This window comes from Cavia porcellus, unplaced genomic scaffold (assembly GCF_034190915.1).
Source record: "Cavia porcellus strain 051 isolate PalLab524CR breed Dunkin Hartley unplaced genomic scaffold, mCavPor4.1 scaffold_25, whole genome shotgun sequence".
In the NCBI taxonomy this organism is placed as follows: domain Eukaryota; kingdom Metazoa; phylum Chordata; class Mammalia; order Rodentia; family Caviidae; genus Cavia; species Cavia porcellus.
This window is the reverse complement of record NW_026947508.1, coordinates 32,856,844-32,879,639: the sequence shown is the minus strand read 5'-3', so window position 1 is coordinate 32,879,639 and position 22,796 is coordinate 32,856,844. Positions and strand designations below refer to the sequence as shown.

The window sequence follows — 22,796 nt, the reverse complement described above, 5'->3', positions numbered from 1 at the left end:
CCAAACCTACTTTGAGAATGTGTATTGTAAGATAGAAAACAAAGAAGAAATAGACAGATTCCTAGTTACATATGAATTACCACAGCTGAATCAAGAAGGTATAAAAATTCTAAATAAATCAGTATCTGTCAGTGAAAGTGAAGATGTAATTAAAAACCCATCAATAAAGAAAACCCTAGCCCCTGACAGATTCACTGCTGAACACCACAAGAAATTTAGAGAAAACCTAATACTACTACTTCAGTCTCTTTTAAGAAATTGAAAGAGAAGCCATACTCCCAAATTCATTCCTGGAAGCATGTATTATCCTGATACCAAAACCAGAAAGGAATCCAATCAATCCTTGACTGCAAATTATACTACAAAGTTATTGTGATAAAAACTGGCAAAACAAAACAAAACAAAACAACCAGACTCAAGGATCAATGGAACAGATTTTAAGATGCAGAAACAACTCCAGCATACTCAATCATCTTATCTTTGACAAAGGAGCCAAACATACTCACTGGAAGAAAGATAGCTTCTTTAAGAAATGGTGCTGGAAAAAACTGGCTTTCCACATGCCAAAGATTACAACTAGACCCATATCCCTTCCCAGGCATTAAGCTAAAATCCAAATAGCTCAAAGACTTCAATATGAAAATAGAAACAACTCCAATCTGCTGGAAGACAGGTAGAACTGAAGACTTTGGTATAGGCAAAGATCTCATGGAAAAAAACCCCAATTGCAAAGCTTCTATCAGAAATAATCAACAACTTGGACTGCATCTTATTCAAAATCTTTTGAAAAGCAAGAGAAACTACCAAGAGAGTGAAGAGACAACCCACGCGATGGTAAAACATTTTTGCCAGCTGTTCCTCAGACAAAGGATTAATGCCTAAAATATATAAGGAGCTCAAAAATACAGAACCACCCCCAAATTCAAAAAATGGGCATCAAAAATGAACAGACCCTTCTCAGATGAAGAAGTAGCAATGCTAAAGAAATACATGAAATACACGATAAGGGGCTGGGCGTTTAGCTCAGTGGCAAAAGCACCTGCCTTGCAAGCAGGTAGTCGTGAGTTCGATCTCTGGTACCTCTCTCACTAAGTCACCTCTCCCATTAAATAGGCACCAGAAAAGCTAACATAAAAGAATAAACAATGGGGGCTGGGGATTTAGCTCAGCAGCATAAGTGCCTGCCTTGAAGCAGGTGGTCATGAGTTCGAGCCCTGGTACCAGTTTAAAAAAAAAAAAAAAAGAATGAACAGTGTCAGGGGTAAAGATGATATGCGCACTGACTTCTCACATGCTGTTGGTGTCAGTACAATGCCACTTTTAGCAATATCTCTTAAGGCTGAACAAATGCATGGGATATCTATCACTCCACAGTTCTCTGCTTTTTTTTTTTTTTTTTAAAGGATCCGAGGGCCAGGGATATAGCTTAGTGGCACAACTCCTGTTTGGCAACACAACGTCCTGAGTTCAAGTCCCATTACCTCGCCCCCCAAAAAAGACAGGTTCTCAGTATAAAGCCCAAGAGGGGCGCAAACTCGCAGTCTTCTTGCCTCAACATTCTGCCCTGCTGAGTTTATAGGCATATGCCGCCATGCTCAGCCATAGCTTCACTCTCATACACAAAAGAAATAATACACAAGAATACTCAGGATAGAATTGATAAAAACTGGAATCAACCTGAATGTTCATGAATAGAAAAGAACAAATTTTGATATATTGGTATGCTGGATTACCAGACAACAGATGAGAATAGGCAAAAAATATAGGACACAGGTAAATCTCATGAACAATGAAACAACCAAGAAACACAATATAGGTACTATTTTACTTCATTTAGTCAAGAAGAAGCAAAAATAATCAATGGTGAGAGATCAAGACCAATGTTAGAATTGGAGGAAAGGTACAAGGATTCCTCATTTAACCACCAAGTCCTATTCCTGTCAGTACAGCGTTAAAAGAATTAGTTGCTAAATGAGGAGCTGTATATAGTACATACATTACAACACTCAGCACAAAGAAATGGTCAAAGGAAACTCCAACTTGATGACTTTGCCTTTATTTGCACAACTTCTATGCAGTATATAATGTACAACAGAACATGAAACTACAGTACCATAGAGTACCATCAGAAAAAGTATAGTACTGTATAAACATTACAAACTAAAAAAAAAAAAAAAAACCATTGAGAGTCTCTGAACCAGATGTGCAGAACTTTACAAAAAACAAAAAAAGAGGAGGCATAAGTCTGAGCAGCAGGGAAGTCCAAACAGTTGTTAAGCAGGTAATTAAATGAGAAACACCTGTACTGGAAACTAGGCAGGGGCTTCCAGTGTTTCATTTTGATGTAGGAACTGTTTCTCAAGTGTGTTGGCTCTATGGAAAATTCGCTGAGAAGATTTCTGATATTTGCTATAGTTGGGGGCCTTCATTCTGAGGAGCATTCTCTGCTCTCTTTTTATTTTTTATTTAAGACAACTGCTAAGTTTCTCAGGCTGGGCTCAAAATTTTGATCCTCCTGCCTTGGCCTCCCTAAGGGTTGAAGATTCCAGGAATGCACTACCATGCCCAGCCTTTTACTTCAATTTTTAGAAGTAGGGCACATTCTGACCTGCCTACCTAATGTGCCAAAAGTACACCGGGCACTTACTTGACAGGCCTCTCTAGTCAAACAACTACCAAAGATGAGCCTGATTCCAGGAAAGGAAAAGGACCAAAACAAGTTTGTTTCATGGTTTCTGTGTTTCTGAAATGCTGCATCAGGTGCTCAGATGGTGACGGGACCTGGTGGCATCATCACATTATGCACTAAACTAAGCATTTCCAGGCTGCTACACTGAGAACCCCCCAGAAACAAATCACCAGGCAACCACCTCATCAGCAGGTGTGACAACACCCACTGCCTGAAACCAACTCTACAAAACTCCTGTCACTTCCCTCTCAGGTCCTGCCTGCCTGTTTTTTCCAAAAACTGAATAGATTAACTATGTATTAGATAAACTGTAGATATATCTCAAATTATAGTCAATATATTACAAAAACAAAACTAAACCATCACAAATTTACAAATACCTGTATATACTATAAAATCCTTCACATAAACTGCTCCCCATTACCTCCCTACACAAATACAAGTTGGCCAGTTCTTATAATCTTCTATAGTAAAATCTGACCTAAATAAACTCTGACATTTATAAGATTCCAATGAGAAAAATCTTAATGTGACTAGGAGGGATGGAGCTCAGTGACAGAGCACTTAGGCAAACACAAATGAAGCCCTCCTTCAACCCTATGCTCCACAAAAGCAAACAATTTACTGATTTTCTAACCAACAAAAGAAACATATAGCACTAACATCAAATTATTGTTTCTAAAAAGGAAATTCAAATGCTTGGCTTATTAATCTTTCAGGAGAATTGACTATAGCCAACAAATACATTAGGGCTAGTGTTCATTTGCCGATTTATCACTGCAGGCTCATCATGACAGCATAGATGTATGCTTATTCAGGTCTACCTGAATGGACCAGAAAGGCAACTATTATGAACAAGTAAAATGGTACTCGATGGCTTATAAACACCTAAATAATAAGCTACTTATCTCCCACTATGCTGTGTACCATTTACCTTACATTTTTCTAGTTTTACTATGTTCTCCCTTCGCATGCCATTCAGTCTCCATTTAATTCCACAAGAGGCAGTTTTGAGATACTGGGCTGAATGTAATATAATTAAAGAAAGAACTACAGTTGTTTCCAACTTTGAGGTGGTTTTTACTTTTATATATTTGTTTTTGGTACTGGGGATCAAACTCATGACTTTATGCTTGCCAGGCAGAAGCTTATGCTGCTGAACTAAATCCCCAGCCCAGTTGTTTTAAACTTAGAAGTCTAGTCTAAAAGGAGAAAGTTCCTAAAGAATAAATTTCCAGTTTTCTATCCCATATTACAAATGTGATTTACAAACACCGGTATTCTGTAAAGATCGTCTGTAAAAATTTTTCTCTGTGAAATCAATCCTTGTCTACCAAATTTCAAGGGCTAGAGATAATATCTCAGCAGCAACAAGCATCTGCTTGGCAAGAGCAAGGTCCTCAGTTCGATTCCTGATACCAAAAACAAAAAAAAAATTATTATCTACTAAATTTCATTAGAAAACTGCAAATCCTTGAGATACAATCCTAAACACACATACAATTCCTGAGATACAAGCCATGGGAAGCCTACATTAAGCAAGAGATCTCACAAAACAGAATCAAAGAAACCAAGGACCATGCCGCTTGGTTGTTGTTTCAAGTCTTTTTAAAAAACCTTCAAAGTGCATTCCCAAATCTTTAGCAGTTCCTCAGCGAAGAGTGAAAGTAGTAAGATATTTTCACATGACTTTACAGAACACTAGTTTGTTTGCCCTAAGTAGCTGAATCTCCAGGAACTCTGCATGCGCTTACAAACACTAGGAACTATCATTTGACAAGTGGTTGGTTACACAAAATATACAGGTACAAAAACAAAAGATGGTACCACAGAAAGACACGTAACAGAAAAAACCTGTAGTTTCAGGTGAAAACCACACATACCTGTGGAAGCGCAGTATTGAGTTGTCTCTGCAACGAATCTCTCTCATGACCAACCTCGAGTAATTTCCCCTGGGTCAACGCCAATGTTTCTTGAGTCTCTATCAGTGTGCTCTGAGCAATGTCTGTTTCTTCTAGCATGGACATCATGTGCTGTTCAAAATGGGAATCTGCATCTGGTTGTGAAGGGCAGCCAGATCCATGGTTTTCACTTCCTCCTGAAGGGCCTTCTTCACTGATGGTGGGCATCACCTCACACATCATTTTGGAACAAAAACACAGGACTAGTCATTATACGGAAAATACAGGTTCCCACAAATCTACAACTTTATGAGTATCTGTAGCTAATAAAGGAAAGCTGACAATCTCTTTATTCACAGATCTGTTATTCTTTGGATGCAAATACTCTGTGAAGATACACCCAGGCACCCATTAAATGCAGAAAGCCACCACATGAAGACACTAAAGAAGACAACAACGCTGGGAAGATGTAAGGCCCAAAGAGAGCTACTTATTTCTCCTATAAAGAATAGAGCAAACCATGTGAGGTTTTGTTTGCAAAAGCAAACTTTTTAGTTTTGAAAACAAGTGCGCTTCTGTTACCTAGTTTTTTTCTATTTCCTGGTAGGGGCCCATTCCACTCAATCCTTTTTCAGGAAAAGCACAGAAGCAGTATACAGCCAGGAAAACTGACAAGTACAAAATCCAACAGGCATCTTACATCTTACATCTTATTGACTGTGTGCAGTCAGCTCCTGGGAAGGCCTGCCTGAATTCTTGGGCTTAATTTAGTGAACACAGAAAGGAATTGGATTTGCTATGGCTCAAGAGAGATGTTTTTCAAGGACTGCAGTGGTTGTTCAGTCAACCTAACTTAAGTTTACAGCTAAAAAAAAAAAAAAAAAAAAGAAGGCTTCACAATGGAAATACAGCAGTTCAGTACAGTGGAGAATGGTTAGGAAGGAAAGGTGAGAGGTACGATCATGAGAGGCTATTAAGTGTGTCACATAGACAGACGGGCCTAATGAGGGCGACAGGGATCGCTGAAGACTTCCAGGTAGTACCCCAGGCAGGTGCGACCCTCCAGCAAGAGATCCCCGCGACCGCACACCTGACCACGATGATTTCTAGCACCTCACCGGGTGCTGTACAAGTTCTGGCCCCACTTACCCTAGAGCTTTCCAGGACGCGGCCATACAGGCGAGTCCACAGTGCCATCACTGGGGTCTCCTGGGCAACGTGCAGTGGTTTAGAATCCGTCCCTCGAGACCTAGGGGGTCCTGCTAGCCGCGAGCAGGACCAACCGCCAGCGCAGGACCAACCGCCAGCCAAGCGCTGAAGCTTTGCCCCCGCCCACGCGCACCCCCGGGTGACATTTGGCGGGTGGCCCCTGGCCAGCTCCAACCTTCCTGCCTCAGTCTCCCGCTCCTTACCTTGCGCGCAGTCTTTTTTTTTTTTTTTTTTTTTTTTTTTTTTTTTTTTTTTTTTTGTCTTTTTCATTTTTATCGGTACCAGGGATTGAACTCACGACCGCCTGCTTGCAAGCACGTACTTATGCCGCTGAGCTAAATCCCCAGCCCCCCGCGCGCAGTCTTTTTAAACATTGCGATATAAAACAAAAACCATTCTTAAAAAGCAAAAAGGGTTCAGTTGACTTAAGAGTTGTCATCACTCGGGGGCTGGGGGTTTAGCTCAGCGGCATAAGCGCCTGCTTTGCAAGCAGGCAGTCGTGAGTTCGATCCCCGGTACCGATAAAAAGGAAAAAGACAAAAAAAAAAAAAAAAAAAAAAAAAAAAAAAGAAGGCTTCACAATGGAAATACAGCAGTTCAGTACAGTGGAGAATGGTTAGGAAGGAAAGGTGAGAGGTACGATCATGAGAGGCTATTAAGTGTGTCACATAGACAGACGGGCCTAATGAGGGCGACAGGGATCGCTGAAGACTTCCAGGTAGTACCCCAGGCAGGTGCGACCCTCCAGCAAGAGATCCCCGCGACCGCACACCTGACCACGATGATTTCTAGCACCTCACCGGGTGCTGTACAAGTTCTGGCCCCACTTACCCTAGAGCTTTCCAGGACGCGGCCATACAGGCGAGTCCACAGTGCCATCACTGGGGTCTCCTGGGCAACGTGCAGTGGTTTAGAATCCGTCCCTCGAGACCTAGGGGGTCCTGCTAGCCGCGAGCAGGACCAACCGCCAGCGCAGGACCAACCGCCAGCCAAGCGCTGAAGCTTTGCCCCCGCCCACGCGCACCCCCGGGTGACATTTGGCGGGTGGCCCCTGGCCAGCTCCAACCTTCCTGCCTCAGTCTCCCGCTCCTTACCTTGCGCGCAGTCTTTTTTTTTTTTTTTTTTTTTTTTTTTCATTTTTATCGGTACCAGGGATTGAACTCACGACCGCCTGCTTGCAAGCACGTACTTATGCCGCTGAGCTAAATCCCCAGCCCCCCGCGCGCAGTCTTTTTAAACATTGCGATATAAAACAAAAACCATTCTTAAAAAGCAAAAAGGGTTCAGTTGACTTAAGAGTTGTCATCACTCGGGGGCTGGGGGTTTAGCTCAGCGGCATAAGCGCCTGCTTTGCAAGCAGGCAGTCGTGAATTCGATCCCCGGTACCGATAAAAAGGAAAAAGACAAAAAAAAAAAAAAAAAAAAAAAAAAGAAGGCTTCACAATGGAAATACAGCAGTTCAGTACAGTGGAGAATGGTTAGGAAGGAAAGGTGAGAGGTACGATCATGAGAGGCTATTAAGTGTGTCACATAGACAGACGGGCCTAATGAGGGCGACAGGGATCGCTGAAGACTTCCAGGTAGTACCCCAGGCAGGTGCGACCCTCCAGCAAGAGATCCCCGCGACCGCACACCTGACCACGATGATTTCTAGCACCTCACCGGGTGCTGTACAAGTTCTGGCCCCACTTACCCTAGAGCTTTCCAGGACGCGGCCATACAGGCGAGTCCACAGTGCCATCACTGGGGTCTCCTGGGCAACGTGCAGTGGTTTAGAATCCGTCCCTCGAGACCTAGGGGGTCCTGCTAGCCGCGAGCAGGACCAACCGCCAGCGCAGGACCAACCGCCAGCCAAGCGCTGAAGCTTTGCCCCCGCCCACGCGCACCCCCGGGTGACATTTGGCGGGTGGCCCCTGGCCAGCTCCAACCTTCCTGCCTCAGTCTCCCGCTCCTTACCTTGCGCGCAGTCTTTTTTTTTTTTTTTTTTTTTTTTTTTTTCATTTTTATCGGTACCAGGGATTGAACTCACGACCGCCTGCTTGCAAGCAGGTACTTATGCCGCTGAGCTAAATCCCCAGCCCCCCGCGCGCAGTCTTTTTAAACATTGCGATATAAAACAAAAACCATTCTTAAAAAGCAAAAAGGGTTCAGTTGACTTAAGAGTTGTCATCACTCGGGGGCTGGGGGTTTAGCTCAGCGGCATAAGCGCCTGCTTTGCAAGCAGGCAGTCGTGAATTCGATCCCCGGTACCGATAAAAAGGAAAAAGACAAAAAAAAAAAAAAAAAAAAAAAAAAGAAGGCTTCACAATGGAAATACAGCAGTTCAGTACAGTGGAGAATGGTTAGGAAGGAAAGGTGAGAGGTACGATCATGAGAGGCTATTAAGTGTGTCACATAGACAGACGGGCCTAATGAGGGCGACAGGGATCGCTGAAGACTTCCAGGTAGTACCCCAGGCAGGTGCGACCCTCCAGCAAGAGATCCCCGCGACCGCACACCTGACCACGATGATTTCTAGCACCTCACCGGGTGCTGTACAAGTTCTGGCCCCACTTACCTTAGAGCTTTCCAGGACGCGGCCATACAGGCGAGTCCACAGTGCCATCACTGGGGTCTCCTGGGCAACGTGCAGTGGTTTAGAATCCGTCCCTCGAGACCTAGGGGGTCCTGCTAGCCGCGAGCAGGACCAACCGCCAGCGCAGGACCAACCGTCAGCCAAGCGCTGAAGCTTTGCCCCCGCCCACGCGCACCCCCGGGTGACATTTGGCGGGTGGCCCCTGGCCAGCTCCAACCTTCCTGCCTCAGTCTCCCGCTCCTTACCTTGCGCGCAGTCTTTTTTTTTTTTTTTTTTTTTTTTTTTTTTTTTTTTTTTTTTGTCTTTTTCATTTTTATCGGTACCAGGGATTGAACTCACGACCGCCTGCTTGCAAGCAGGTACTTATGCCGCTGAGCTAAATCCCCAGCCCCCCGCGCGCAGTCTTTTTAAACATTGCGATATAAAACAAAAACCATTCTTAAAAAGCAAAAAGGGTTCAGTTGACTTAAGAGTTGTCATCACTCGGGGGCTGGGGGTTTAGCTCAGCGGCATAAGCGCCTGCTTTGCAAGCAGGCAGTCGTGAGTTCGATCCCCGGTACCGATAAAAAGGAAAAAGACAAAAAAAAAAAAAAAAAGAGTTGTCATCACGAAGAAAAAATAACCCCAAGCGATAACACACGTGAATTAGCTCAGTTTAGCTGTTCTGCAGTGTGTACACATATCAAAATATGTGACAGACTGGGCGACGTGGCACACACCGCTGTTCCCAGCTCGTGGGAGGCTGAAGCAAGAATGCTGTGGGTTCAAGGACAGCCTGAACTACAGAGCAAAAGTGTCTCAAAAATCCAAGGAACAAAAACAAGTAGCATGTTACCAATCATAAATATAGACAAATTTTGATCCTGCCAATTAAAACTTGAGGAGGGGAGTCTGGGAGTGTGTCTCAGTGTCAGGGTGCCTGACTAGAGCGTGTGTGAGGGTCCTGGTTCTGTATCCTGCACCACAGAAAAGTGGGAGGAAACATCACATGGAGAAATCACCAAACGTGGGTCCCTTGATTCTTCATGCCATCAGGTTTGCATCATTTATCAAGCAAAGCACCTTCTGGGCACCCAGCAGTCACCTAGTGGAGAAAGGGACTCTGTGGTCAGACACAGACCATGCCAACCACCAAGTAATGAAGACTGGATGGTCTGTGGAGACTCTGGTGACACCACAAGCTTGATAACCTAAAGAAACAGTGTCCCTTCAGTTTTGTAGGTCTGGATCTGGCAAGGGTCTTCCTGAGCTAAAGACATGGTATGGCCAGGCTGCCTTCCTTTCTGCAGGTCCAGTGGAAAATCCACTTCCTCCTGCCTCCAGTTTCTGGAGGGACTTGTGGATTCTGCCCACTTTCCTCAACTTCAGAGCTGGCAGTAACAGTCAAGGTCCTCTCCCATCCCACCACGGTGACTCTGAGCTCTTAGCCTCCCTTTGCTTCTTTTTCATTTTTATCGGTACTGGGGATCGAACTCACGACTGCCTGCTTGCAAGGCAGGTGCTTATGCCGCTGAGCTAAATCCCCAGGCCCCTCCCTTTGCCTCTTGAAGACCCCTTTGATTATGCTGGGTCGACTCAGAAATTTCTAATCTCTGTTGGACAAGTTTGTTTTCAGCAGGGTGTGGCAGCATACATCTATAATTCTAGCTGAGGCAGGAGGATTGCTGCAAGGTGAAGGTCAGCCTGGGCTAGCTACATAGAAGTTCAAGGCCAGCCTGAGCTATGAAAAAGACCCTGTCTCAAAAAGCAAACAGACAACAAGATATATTTTCGTTATGGTAAAACACACACAAAACTTCCCATCTGAACCATGTTCAGGTGCACAGGTCGGGGGCATTAGGTATGCTCACACTACTGACCAGCTGTCCCCACGTCCACCTCCAGAATGTCCTCATCTTCCCACACTGAAGCTCTGCCCCCTTAACCACTGATTCCTCAGCGCCCTCTTCCTGCTTCCATCTGCAACCGAATTCTCCCGTGCCAGACAGGACATTCTCACAAATCCCGGGGATGACAAGGTGGGCTTCTGTGGGAAGTCACTGTTCTGCCTGGAAAAGCGCCCTGGGCCTACTGAGTCTCACAGTGCACCTGAGAGGTGGGATTTCCTTATTTACTAGGAGGAAGTTTCATTAACAGAGAAATTAACCACATTAAATCTAGATGGCTTGTTTATGGGAAATCTTACAGAGCAGAAATGACAACTGAGCTGTCTGGCTCATGGAATTTTTAAATGTTCATTGAATAAGCACTATTGTAACAATGATAATGTTGGGGGAAAAACAACCTCGCCACGCAGCCTGTGTTTACTGTACTTGAATGACTATATTCCTTACATGGCGTCACCTTCACAATCATAATCAAAAGCAAGGGGGCTGTTTCCGTGGCAGAAAATGTCAGAAGAAAGAAGAAAAAACAGAATTCACAACACTGGATGGAAGCAAGGACCTGAAGGAATCTTGGTGTCTCCAGAAAAGCCAGTTACTCAATGTATCACTGTATCACATTGCAATACATGCTCAAATCATTCCATGCAGTTGTTGCTTTGAGCTGGGTCTTGTTATGTTGCCTAGACTGGCCTGGATTGTCTGGGCTCAGGCAAGCCTCAAAGTGCTGAGACCAAAGGCATGTGACACTGTGCCTGGCCCATCCAGCTGGGAAGGTGTGTCCTGGCACTTGAGCATGTGAAATGCTTCTAGCAAGCACCTGACTAGAGAGAGAGAGAGCTGTCTTGTCTTTTGGTTTTTGGAAGACGAGGACTCATTATCTAGTTCAGGCTGGCCTCAAACTTTCAGCAATTCTCCTGTCTCAGCTTCAAGAGTGTGCCACTTCAGCTAGTTGAGGTGGCTGTTTTTAATCCTCCTCAGATAAAGAAGCTGAATATCTGCAAGCCAGTGTAGGAGGCAAAGCACCTGCCCACTCTACCAGCGTCTGCAGGGTGCAAGAGCACAGGGCACAGCTCTGGGGCACCTGTGTTCTCTTCTTGGTTACACAATCTGTAGCTGGAGGTAATAATGAAGGTGGAACCAGCTGTTCCCCACCAGAGCCCTCCCTCACCAGTCATTCCACATGCAGGGACAGCACCCGGGACATGCTCCGTTAACTCCCATGCAGTCCCTTTCTGGACATCTTTGGTTGAACAAGGACCAGCAAAAGTATCTTCCACACACAAGACAAGAAGTTTCACCTGCTCTCAGTTTTCCTTCTCTGTGTGCACTTCAGAGCTGCCCAAAGTGGCCATCAGAAACTGCAGTGCTTCCCAGAGACCCTTGCTGCCTCCATACCATGAAATCACTCCTCATGGCTGGGCCTCAACAGAGAAAAGCCTGCTAACCTCTGACCTCCAGCTTCCGGTGGCTGAGAGCACAAAGGGGCCCAGAAACCCAGTCCCGAGTTGTTCCTCAGACTAAAGGGGTCCTTGAGATCAAACTTAAGAATTACAGATGTATGACTCAACAAAATGGAAAGGGACCTGTCCACTTTGTGTCCTGGGTCTGCAAGGCCCCTGCCACATCTATGGTCACAGAGCAAATGGGTAAACAGTGGGCAATGGAAACACTGTTACCATATATCCCGTATCATGTCACACCCGAGTTCAAGATCTGCCCACCCTCTCCAACAGGTAGCAGCAGCTTCACTGGTAGACAGTTCCCTTCTCCCACCCCCAAACTATAGTCATACATGAGAGTTTCCACACTGGGGACCCCTTGATGCACCAAATTTTTTGTGGGAGGAGAGATGGACTCTCAGGATTGTATCACACAAGCAACACTGGCAAAGTTCTGCTATCAAGGTGGAGGCAAGGCAGGGCACTGGGGATGCTGCTGCCAGCTCAGAGGCTGGAGGGGCTTTTCAGCTGGGCTTCCACAGGAGGGCCCAGCAGGCAAGGTATGAGTGGAACCAGGTTTTCAAGCCCTGCTCCTGGCTCCTGCTGGCAGGAAGAGTCAAGGGACCTCACCAGACAGCAAGGACAGTGCCCAAAGCTCAGGGTTCTGGGCCTGTCCCTACACCAGGACTATGGCTGCAGTAAGCTACTCTCAGCTCCTGCAAACGACACGAACATAAAAGCGTTGCACAGCTATGATTTGCATTGTGCTTCCCTTGCTTCCAGGTATAACAGAGTGCCTTTTCCCAAAGGTTCAAAGCCCTCTTGTGCTGGCACTGGGTCTGGGAGCTGCCCAGGAAGGAAGGTCTGCCTGTCCACCTTGGAGGGAGCACCAGCTCCCTTGCCACTGCCCTGGGGGTTTCCAAAGAGGTGGCTAGTCCCTCATCCATGATTGTTCCTTTTAAAGCAGACTGGCCAGAGCCCAGGGCAGGTCCAGGAGCCAGGCCCTTGCTGCAGACACCAGCTCCTCTGCCCAGGCTCAGCACTTCCTTCAGGCCCTGAGGTGTGTGAGCTGAAGGAAACTAATGCCTCTGACTACACGGCAACCACTGAAGGATTCATTTTGAGAGCTGCAGCTCAGAAGTGATTGCTAAATATGGCATTTTCTGTTCTGATTGGAGACTTCCTTCAAATAAAGATTTGAGGGTGCATTTCAGGTGATAAAACGTGCCCTTGAGAAGGGGACTTTGCTTCACCTGAGAAGCAGCAGGATGGCACATTGGCTGGAGGGTGGTCCAGGCCAGGTCTCTCACGGAATGCAGGACACTGACACCCACAAAGGCACTTTCAACTGCAGAACAAAGTGACCAAGTATCAAAGCAAATCACACAGCAAATCAGGTAAAAAAAAAAAGAAAAAAAAAGGTTTATTCGGAATATTTGATTTTAAAAAAATCATACGTATGAGGTATACTACAGAAATCCAGATACAGTAAGTTGTATGTAAAACCCAACCTAATAGCGGGAAAAGCAAGACTGCAGAAATCACTTCCAGAGAGAAAACATGCACATCAGGACCGCCAAGTGTCCCCAACAGTCATAACATTTCCGTGGATCTGTCCCCCAATCATGTGCACCAACAAGACTGGCCCTGGTATCTCAGGAAGGACAGGTATTCCCCCTGCAAGTAGCAGGCAGTATGGACAGAGTGGCTTAAAGAGACCACCGTGGCACAACGGGAAGGAACACTTGCTTGTTCCCAGTCGTATTTTAGCCAACTCAATCACATTTTAATAACTAAACACGAGATTTTGGCAAAATGCACAACCCCGATGAGGGCGTCCTTCTGGCAGTCCACAGCAAGGTACCTGCCTCCCCCAACTGGGGGCCATCCAGCCACACATGTCACCCCCCCTGCATGAGCAGACAGCCATGGGAGCAGCCCTGGGTGGCACCCAGGCCCAACACTAGCTTTAAGCTCACCTCTAAGCCCAGGGCCCTTCACTGTGGGCCAGTGTGTAAGACAAGCAGTGAGGGAACAGTGGAAGGACGTGGTGACACCTAGCAGGGCAGGAGTCAGGGGTCAGGAGAGCCATGGAGATAGGGATAAGACAGGGGCACAGGAGAAAGCCTCGCACAACCTTGGGTCACATGGGATGAGATGTGGGGGTGTCCCACCTGACAGGGGAGCCAGCACCCCTCCAGGGGTTCCCACCAGTCTTACTCTTGACCCGGGTCTTCCCTCCACTTCCGAACACTGCTGCCCCACAGAGCTTATGTAGTCAGCCACTCCCAGAGCTGCAGACATGGACATCAGTCCTGGGAGACCCAACAGTCATGACAAACATACAGACAACATGCACTGCTGACCTCAGGAGAGCCACAGGTACCTGAAGTGGCTACACATGACAAGGCAATTTGGCAAAAAAAAAAAAAAAAAAAAAGAAAAAAGAAAAAAAAAAAGTTCAAAAACAATCACCAAAGTCCTCCTAGGGAACATGATTACAATTTATTAGCACATTCTGTGGCATCAACATTTTCAAAAGCATCAGTAGAAGTATTAAATATAAAATCAATATGTATATTTCCCTCCTCACCCTCAGAAAACAGAACAAAAAATACAAACCCAAAACCCCAAACCAGCAAAGGCATGATCTGAAGTGTGATTCTGTACAGGCCCGCAGGGCAGGCGGGCCGCCTACTGCCACATCTCCACATAGTTGGCCGGGAAGAGCCCGTACAGGCGCTTGCACACGCTGCGCTGCCAGCCTTCCTCATGCATCATTTCTATGTTGCTGATGATGTCATCAGGGTCAAAGGAGATTTCGTCACCACGCGCTGGGAAAAAAGCAAAGAGAGAGACACAAATGGAAAACATTTCCAGGGGGGCTGGGAGGAGCATGCAGCAAGAAGAAGAAGGCAGCCACAGCCCGCGTAAGGCTGGGACGCACAAATGTGAGCGGCGTCTTCCAAAAACACCCACGCTGGCCAGACACTGTTTTTGCGAAATGGCCAGGATGGGTGGGAACTCGCCTTCCTTCCCACCTTCACTGGGGGGAGCGAGGAAAGGGTGGCACCAGTCACAGGGCACAGGGGGACGAGGACATGTAGGAGGGGTGGTCAGGGTGGGTGGTTCTGAACACAGGAAGGGGTCTAGAAAGGAGCCCAGGTGACGGCTGGAATGCAGGTCACGGGATGAACTCAAACATACGTACAGATGCCAAAATATCAGAGAACCCATCGAAGAATAAATAGAAACATGTGTGCTGCTGGGCATGGTGGTGCACATCTGTAATCCTAGCAGTCGGGAGGCTTAGACAGGAGGATCACATGGCACAAGTTCAAGGGCTACATAGTGAGTTTAAAGCCAGCATCAACTACGAATAGAGACCCTGCCTCAAAAGAAAAAAAAGCAAGAGAAATGTATAGATAGGGGAATAAATAATAGCAGGTGCAGAAAGGCCACGCTCTGCCTTTGACCGCCCCCACTCAGCGGGGAGGAGGAACTGGGAAGCTACTGTCAGGGAAGGCCAAGTGAGGCTGAGAGAAGACAGGACCTGGGGGACTCACCATAGTGCCTCGCAGTCATCAACTGCTACTGGAGTGGTGTGGATTGGCAGGTGATAGTGACCAATGCCACAGAAATAACATACGGATAGGGCTGGGATTTATCTCAGTGGTATAAGCACCTGCTTGGCAAGTACAAGGTCAGGAGTTCGATCCTGGGTACCAAAAAAAAAAAAAAAAAGACAACTCAGCACAGGGAGGCACCGAATTGTATCTGTGGCCTTCCTACCATGCGAGCACCAACTCTGCTGGGCCCTGGCCAACTGTGGAAGGACACGGCCCAGGAACAGGGCCAAAAAGGACCAACGCCGAGGGGTGGGTCATGTGCACAAGTGACCTCCCAGAGGATGGACAGTGCTGGAAGTACTCACATGAGACCCTGGATGTCCTAGACATGCACAGTGCAGTTTTCGAGTTTTGTTTTTATATTTTTGAAATACTAGGGAGGGAATGGGGGCCACCTGCAGGCGTTTCACAGAGCTACATCCCCAACACTTCTATTTCTTTTGAGACAGGGTTTTGCTAATTCACCCAGACGGGGTTCAAATTTGCATTCCCCTGTTTTGGTCTCCCAAATAGCCAGGATTGCAGGTACGTGCCATCACATCAAATGGGGTTTTTAGGGGCAATGGGGACCTTGCAGCTCCCCGATGGTTCTGAGAATAAATGCAATTGAAGTGGTTAAGTGCATGTGTTTGTACATGAACACATGCAGAAAATTAGGACCAGGTTGAGACATGAGAATCCTTGTCACTGTTCTGGGAGTTTTTCTGTAACTGAAACTATTTCAAAATAGAAACTGCAACATCACTGGAAAAGTCAGATTCTTAGGGGCTGAGTTGGCAGGAACAAAGGGCAGGAAGTTGCTCAGGCGCCTCACCAGCCTGGTAGTCCTAGAGTGCGATGGCTGTGATGCCCAGGTCGTTCTCATACTCGTCATAGGTGTTCTCTTCTGAAAGGAAATGGGGACAGTTGAGCAGCAGCTGGTCCCCACCTGTACCTCCCCACTGTAACTGCTTTTCACACAATGATTCCCAAGATTTGAGGCAGGAGCACTTGCTAGGAAAAAATCTCAGTGAGTGAGCTCCACTCTGAGGGCAGCAGGAGAGAGGAAAGGAGGCACCTCCTGGAAACTCAAGAGAAGACTCCAGCTTTCAAGAGCAAGTCCATGGACTCCCAGCTCTGCCATCACCCAGGGAACATGGCTCTCCTGGTAAGTATCATGACCATTTTGAGAGTATAACTTTTAAAATGCAAAATATCTAGCATCATCAGGGAAGTGAATAAGAGAAGGGACAGGGCAATCAATGCCTTTGACGCTGTCAAGGTAAGAGGCCTCCCCCCCGTCACGTGTGTTCTCAGCCCAAGTGGCTCTTGCCCTCCATACTGACCACATTACCACATTGCTCCATGTGGGATAAGGGGTGTGCTGGACCTGGCGTACTACAGGAAACCTCAGTATTAAAGGACAATAAGCAAAACTGCAGTGTTCACCTAGATCAGGGGCAGAAAACCTTTTGGAGACCAACTAGCTACTCAAACTGTAACACAAAACCCACTTAGGTATCACAAAGTGATAATGCTGTAATTAAACCTGAATACCGAGGTTTTAGTTTACAAAAATAACCTAATTCAATGCTGGGTTTCTGGCGGGACTTGGATTGTGAGCCAACAGAGAGGGCTCTGCGCATACCCACTGCAGCAGGCATGCTATAGGTTCACCACACTGACCTAAGTGAAACACCTGCACCATCTTCAAGCTGCAGAAAGTGTCACCTTTAAGGTCATCCTGCAGCAGACAGGTGCTTGATGTCCAGAGGAAATGCCACAGTAACAGAAGCCCGTTTCCTGACTCCAGACCTGTCCCCACGTTCCCTGTATCCCAGAATGCCAGGGACCTTACCAGGACCACTGCTGCCACTGGAGACCACTGTGCCTAGGGCCATTCTAACAGGGAAACAAAGAGTTCGGGGGTGGGGGGTGTGAGCAGACAGGAACCCTGAACACATTCTTCATGGGGAATAATGCTGGGCGGGATCTCTCAGAGAGCCCCATTCCCAGGAAGGGCATGGGAGTGTGGGCACAGTACCTGCTTGGTAGTGGCCAGAGGCCTTGCTGGTGTCCTACATGGCTTCCGGATCATAGCCCAGGCTCTGCTAACTGCTGGCCTGTGGGAAGGTAGTTTGTGGCCTCTGCACTGTACACACGCTCGGGCTCACTTTCACTTGAAGGACCTCTGTGGCTCACCTCTGCGTTCAAGGAGGCTGCATCCTGAAAAGGAACAAATGGATATATCCTGTGGCCTGGGCTGGCACCTACAAAGTTTACAGCTACACTGTCAATGCCACCTAAGACACGGGGACTTATTTCCTAGCTTCGGCTGGGATTGAGGAAAAGGACACCAGTCAGGAAGGCATCAGTTCAAAGTCCTCACTGACCTCTCATCCACGGAGCCCCAGTCCTTACTACCCCCAACACTCCCAAATCCTGAAGGAATTGAAGTCCACTCTCCTCACCAGGAACCATACACTCCCCAAACTGCATCCCCAGGGCTCGAGTCATTCCATCCTGAGTTCAAATTAGCCTGTTTGTATTTTAGGTCTGAGGTTTCTGTCCTGTCCAGTGCTGCCTATCAGCACCAGCCAGCAGCTTCTTGTCTTCTAACCAAATCCTCCGCGCAGAGTGAGGCAAGCGAACCACCAAAAGAACCATGTTCAAAGACAAAGGTACTCAGAGAAAATACACACCTTATAATTTAAAACTGCGTGACTAAAAATTTTTTTAATTAAAAAAAAAAAAAAAAACATATGACTTCTGAGCTCTAACAGGCATCCTGAAGCACACATTAACATTGGTTCCAATGTTTCTGACCAGGTGCCCTCTGTGGGTCACAAAAAACAAGGCAAGTGGTCAGGAATGGCACTTGCAGGATGCTGCTGGGAGGCCTGGCTTTCTCTGGATTTGGGAGCAAGATCAGGAATACCCAGGCCCGGCCCTGTGCATCTCCATAGCTTTCACGGGTCTGTAACCTCCCTGTGTCTTGAGTCCTCAGCAGTTGCAATTCACTGACACAAAGTGCTATTTAGATAAAAGAGTAAATGTGCAGCCCAGAGTGGCTATGGGGGAAACAGGAAACAGGACAAGGGCCACAGTGGAGGGGGAGCCAGGAGCCGTCAGGCAGTTTAGCATCTGAGGGACAAAGCAAGATGTGAGAGGCACCAATGTGGCACAGAAGGGAGGTGTCTGGGAACACACCATCAGAGCCACAGGAGTGACACTGGTGGTGGTGCCTCAGTGCCAAGGGAGGATGACGGTTGGTTCCCATAAAGAAGTGCAGCCAGCTCAACACACACAGGCTTGTGAAAGAAGACCAACAAAACCAATGTGACTGAGCATTTGGCATCCAGCGACTTACCCAGGGCTGTAGGGAGACAGTGACCCACTCCTCAGCTGGCAGTCTGACTGCAGGGAGGTGCAGAAAGGTAAGGAAGGGCAGCGGGGAGGATGCCTCACTCCAAGGATGCCATCCCTGAACCCTGCCACACCACAAGCCCAGTGTGGGCACAGAGCACAGCACGTCAAACATCCACACGGGCACTGCAAAAGGTTCAAGACTCCTTCAGGAACCAAACAAAAACACCCACCTCATAGATGGGGCTGGAAAGCTGCCTCTCCTCAGCTGGATGAGGAGTGGGGGACTCAGTGGATGTTTTCTTTTTGGCTTTGGCTTGTTCCTGCAATAGAAAAAGAGCAACCAGAAGGCCATGACCGTCTCGATGACATCAGCAACTCAGAAAAGGAAGGTACCTTAGCCTGAAGAATGGGCCTGATTCAACAGCAGACAGTATCACACATCCTAGAGAAGGAGCTGCTGTAGCAAAGGAAAGTCATGCAGTCAGCAGACCACCTTGAGAGGAAAGACCTCGGCGGCCTGCAGCACTTCGCGGTGCCACGCCTGGAAGATGCACTTCACCGGGCACTAGGCACAATTGCAGTGCTGGCGCTGGCCTATAGCTCATTGTGGAGTCCTCACTCACCGAGGTGATACAGATGATGAGTTGATACTGTAGTGGACTGAGGTTCTCAGGGACCATGACGTGAGGGGACTATATTATGAGTGGGAGGAAAGTGTGAATCTTTGGCCGTCATGGATACAATGCAGTAGACAAATAATGCCCCCTGCTCTGATTCCATGGTGGGCCCAATGTCATCACAAGGTCCTCATAAGACAAGGAGGAGTGTGACAGGCAGTCAAGGCATGTGAGGATGGAAGCAGAGGCTGGAGTCACACGAGCCAAGAAACGCAGGGGCCTCTAGAAGCCAGAAAAAGGATAGACACACAGAGCCTGCAAAGGAATGCAGCCCCTCTGACACCTCTGGGGATTCCTGAGTGCCACAAGTGAAGAATGTGTTGTTTCAAGCTCTGTGAGGGTGACCTGAAATGGCAGCCACAGGAAACACACTGATGGCCTGCATGCTCCAGGGAGGACTGCGGAAGACACACAGCCAGGGAACCGTAGAGGCATAATCTGAACCCCAGTTGCCCATGGCACACCTCCCCCATGGGACAAGGAAACACTGTCTCATTTTGTTGGAAAGCAAAGCAGGCCTGGTCCTTGACAGGTCTCTGCATCGCTGTGGACTAGCCTGACCTGCAAGCATTTGTCACCTGGAATCCTACACAGGTTCAAAACCCAAGGCCTGAGTCCCTGGCAGCCGTGAAGGGCAGAACTGGGCCCACCAGCCTCAGCACCAGGCTGCAGGGTAACTGGATCACTTCACAAACACAGCTGCAGGCCGAAGGGCCTACACTTCCAGCCCTTCCCAAACCCAGCTGGGTGAGAAGCCTCCTCAACAGCAGCCACCAGACAGTGTGGATTGACACATAGGCTTCTCCTGCCAGGACGCACTGTGCCAACCTGTCTGGGGTGCTCCTAAGTAACGGAGGGGCTCCACCTGAGACTCAGCACACTCCTGGGGAGGAGGGGGGCCTGTAAACAGAAAAGGACTCAGCAAGCAACCTGCAAAGAAAGGGGCTAAACAATAACTACCCTACTCGAATCTCTCCTCTCAAGCAAGCAGGTCAAACTGTTGTGTCCCAGATGACAGAGATTAAAATCCAGTCATGAAATAAGGAAGGCCCCAATTACGTGAAAAAAAAGACGAGACAGCAAGTAAAGAGTGCCTGTGTGCATTCAGGTGTTCTGTGACAAAGAACAACAAACAAACACCTTACTTTATAGAAACTATGAAGGAGCGGTCATTAGGTGTTTCTAGTCACTAAGAACAGGAAAACAGTGTTGTCACGAACCTCTGCTTCCCATCACGTGCCTGCCTGTACTAAGGCAAATCGGGTCTTGTTCATTAATGCCTCCGTTCCCAGCACCCCTGCCTCTGCACACCGACCTCCTCCCGCTGGGGATTCTTGGAACCCAAGCACTGCTGTAAGGAGAAAACATCCAGAACCTCACTTGGCCCAGCAGCTTCGTGTACATTATTTCAGCCTCGACTGCTCAACTACCCAAGAGAACCAGCCAGGCTGTCAGCCGTGGGTCCTGATGAGCAGGTGGCAGAGCAGAGCCAAAGCCCGCCAAAAAATCCTGGAAAGAGAGTCCTTGCACTCTGTCCAACCTCCACGGCCTCTGTAACCTCTTCTTCTAGTCAAAGTGTGCAGACCACAGGGAAAAGTGGCAGACCAGCCCCAGAGGTCAGGGCAGGCCACCTTGGCAGATGGGTTTGGCCGACCCCTGCCAGCCTGTGTGGCTGACTCTTTGAGTGGAAAACACTTTCTACTGAGAACTTCTGGGAATGCGGAGCCACCGCAAGAAGTGGCAGCCACCGCAAGCACGAGCACCCCCTTGGCCACGCATGCTCACGCGCTGGGCCAGCTTCTCTGTCTCCACCTCCAGCTTCCTTCGAGCCTCCTCCTGCTCCTGCCTTTCCTTGGCCATCCACTGTGCTCTCTCCGCTTCCACCTGTCCTCCTGCTCTCTCTCCTTAGTGAGATTTTCAAAGTTCGCGCTCATTTTGCTGGCTTTGCTGGCTCGCTGTAGAGGAAGGAAAGAGGGCATCTGCCTCACAGCACCTCGGAACACTTCCCTGGGCTGAAAGCCCAAGCAGGGTAACCTTCTGCAGCAACAGTTGGCCCCACCAAGAGCTCACACTTCTCCCACCCCACTGTGCTCAGCCTGCCAACTGGGCCAGCTCTCTACACTGTATGTAGCAGCACTTGTGTCTGAACCTTGGCTTCCCAGGTATTCTTTTCTGAGATGATGGGAAGTGAACTCCAGAGCTCTGAGCTACATCCTCAGTCATTTTTATTTGCTTTGTTGAGACAGTCTCATTAAGTAGCCTAAACTGGCCTCAAACTTTTGATCCTCCTGCTTCAGGCTTCCCGGTAGCTAGGATTACTGGTGTGAACCAGCACAGCCCCGCTGGAATACTTTTATATAGCGCATCATCACATTATTTGCCACCACATGCTGAAAAAACAAAGAAGCAGGCATCCTTACTAAAAGATGCAAGTCTATTGTTGTTAAAGAACTTTTAAAAAAAATATTGATTTTCAGCAGATTCTGACCTTTACATATGCATTTTGGGTGTTTCGTGTGGCAAAAATGGGAAAGTCATAAAGCACTCCTGTGCATCTCAGAGAACAGCCTCTCTGCACTAGCTAAATGGTTTTCTTATGGAACATAATTTTCCCTAAGATAACAAGTGCCAGACAAACTCTGGTTATGCAGATTTGGGGATCTGGCAGACACTTCCTCCAAAGTAAATGAATCAAATCATTCTGTCAGCAAAACTTATAGCAGTATTTGTTACCCACAGGAAAATTAATGCTTTCAAGCAGAACTAAAGAGTTCTAGAAAATCAGTAGCTGCCAGAGTGAGCATTGTCACTTAAAGACTGCACCAGGGAGATGGAGAACAAATGTGATTTTCTTCAATAGTATAATGAAAGGGATCAATCGCAGGACAACAAGGATAATCTGTAGGTCTACTATTTTCTTAATGGCTGAAGCATGATGTTGTCACTCTGGGGAAGCTTCCCAGGATGCAGAACTAGCCTTTAAGGAAAGATGGCCCACACGCGCCAGGCAAAATACAGAACACCATAGTGACCCCAAGGTCACCAAGGGCCCTCCCTTCCCACCTGCTGGTCCACCTGTGTCCAGTTTGCCTTAACTGTAGAAGCAATCTGGCCACTGCCACAGACAAAATGTGGGAGCAGATATGAGACCCCAATCCACCATCCTCTAGTAATGGGATTTAGAAAAACATAAAATGATGTCATTCCCCTAAATTTTCTTATTCTGGAACTCACAGTAACTTTTTTAAAAGCAAACTTAATAAGCAGACTTACAATAGTTTTATTTTTACATGAATTGAAAGCTTTCCTCCATTTTAATTTAGAATACATACCAATAAACACATCCAGCTCCATGGAGGCTCTCTGTGGTCCTCAATGACTTTCAAAGTGCCAAGGTGGTCTGGGACCACAGAATCGGGAAGTGATCCAAGGCACCTGCAGCG

General features: G+C 47.4%; 1 protein-coding gene and 1 pseudogene across 1 annotated transcript in view; both read right to left on the bottom strand.

Annotated features, from left to right (window-relative positions):
- LOC134472798 (liprin-alpha-1-like) overlaps positions 1 to 6,040 on the bottom strand; it is a 56,534-nt gene extending 50,494 nt beyond the window's left edge. Inside the window, exons 1-2 of the mRNA XM_063235125.1 lie at positions 5,740 to 6,040; positions 4,573 to 4,821 (exon numbers count right to left, since the gene is read on the bottom strand). Coding sequence (XP_063091195.1) covers positions 4,573 to 4,821; positions 5,740 to 5,787 — 297 coding nt within the window. The 5' untranslated portion in view covers positions 5,788 to 6,040. The remainder of the gene's footprint in view (positions 1 to 4,572; positions 4,822 to 5,739) is intronic.
- Positions 6,041 to 14,182: 8,142 nt separating this feature from the next.
- LOC134472811 (src substrate cortactin-like) lies at positions 14,183 to 22,788 on the bottom strand (annotated as a pseudogene).
- Positions 22,789 to 22,796: the final 8 nt, after the last annotated feature.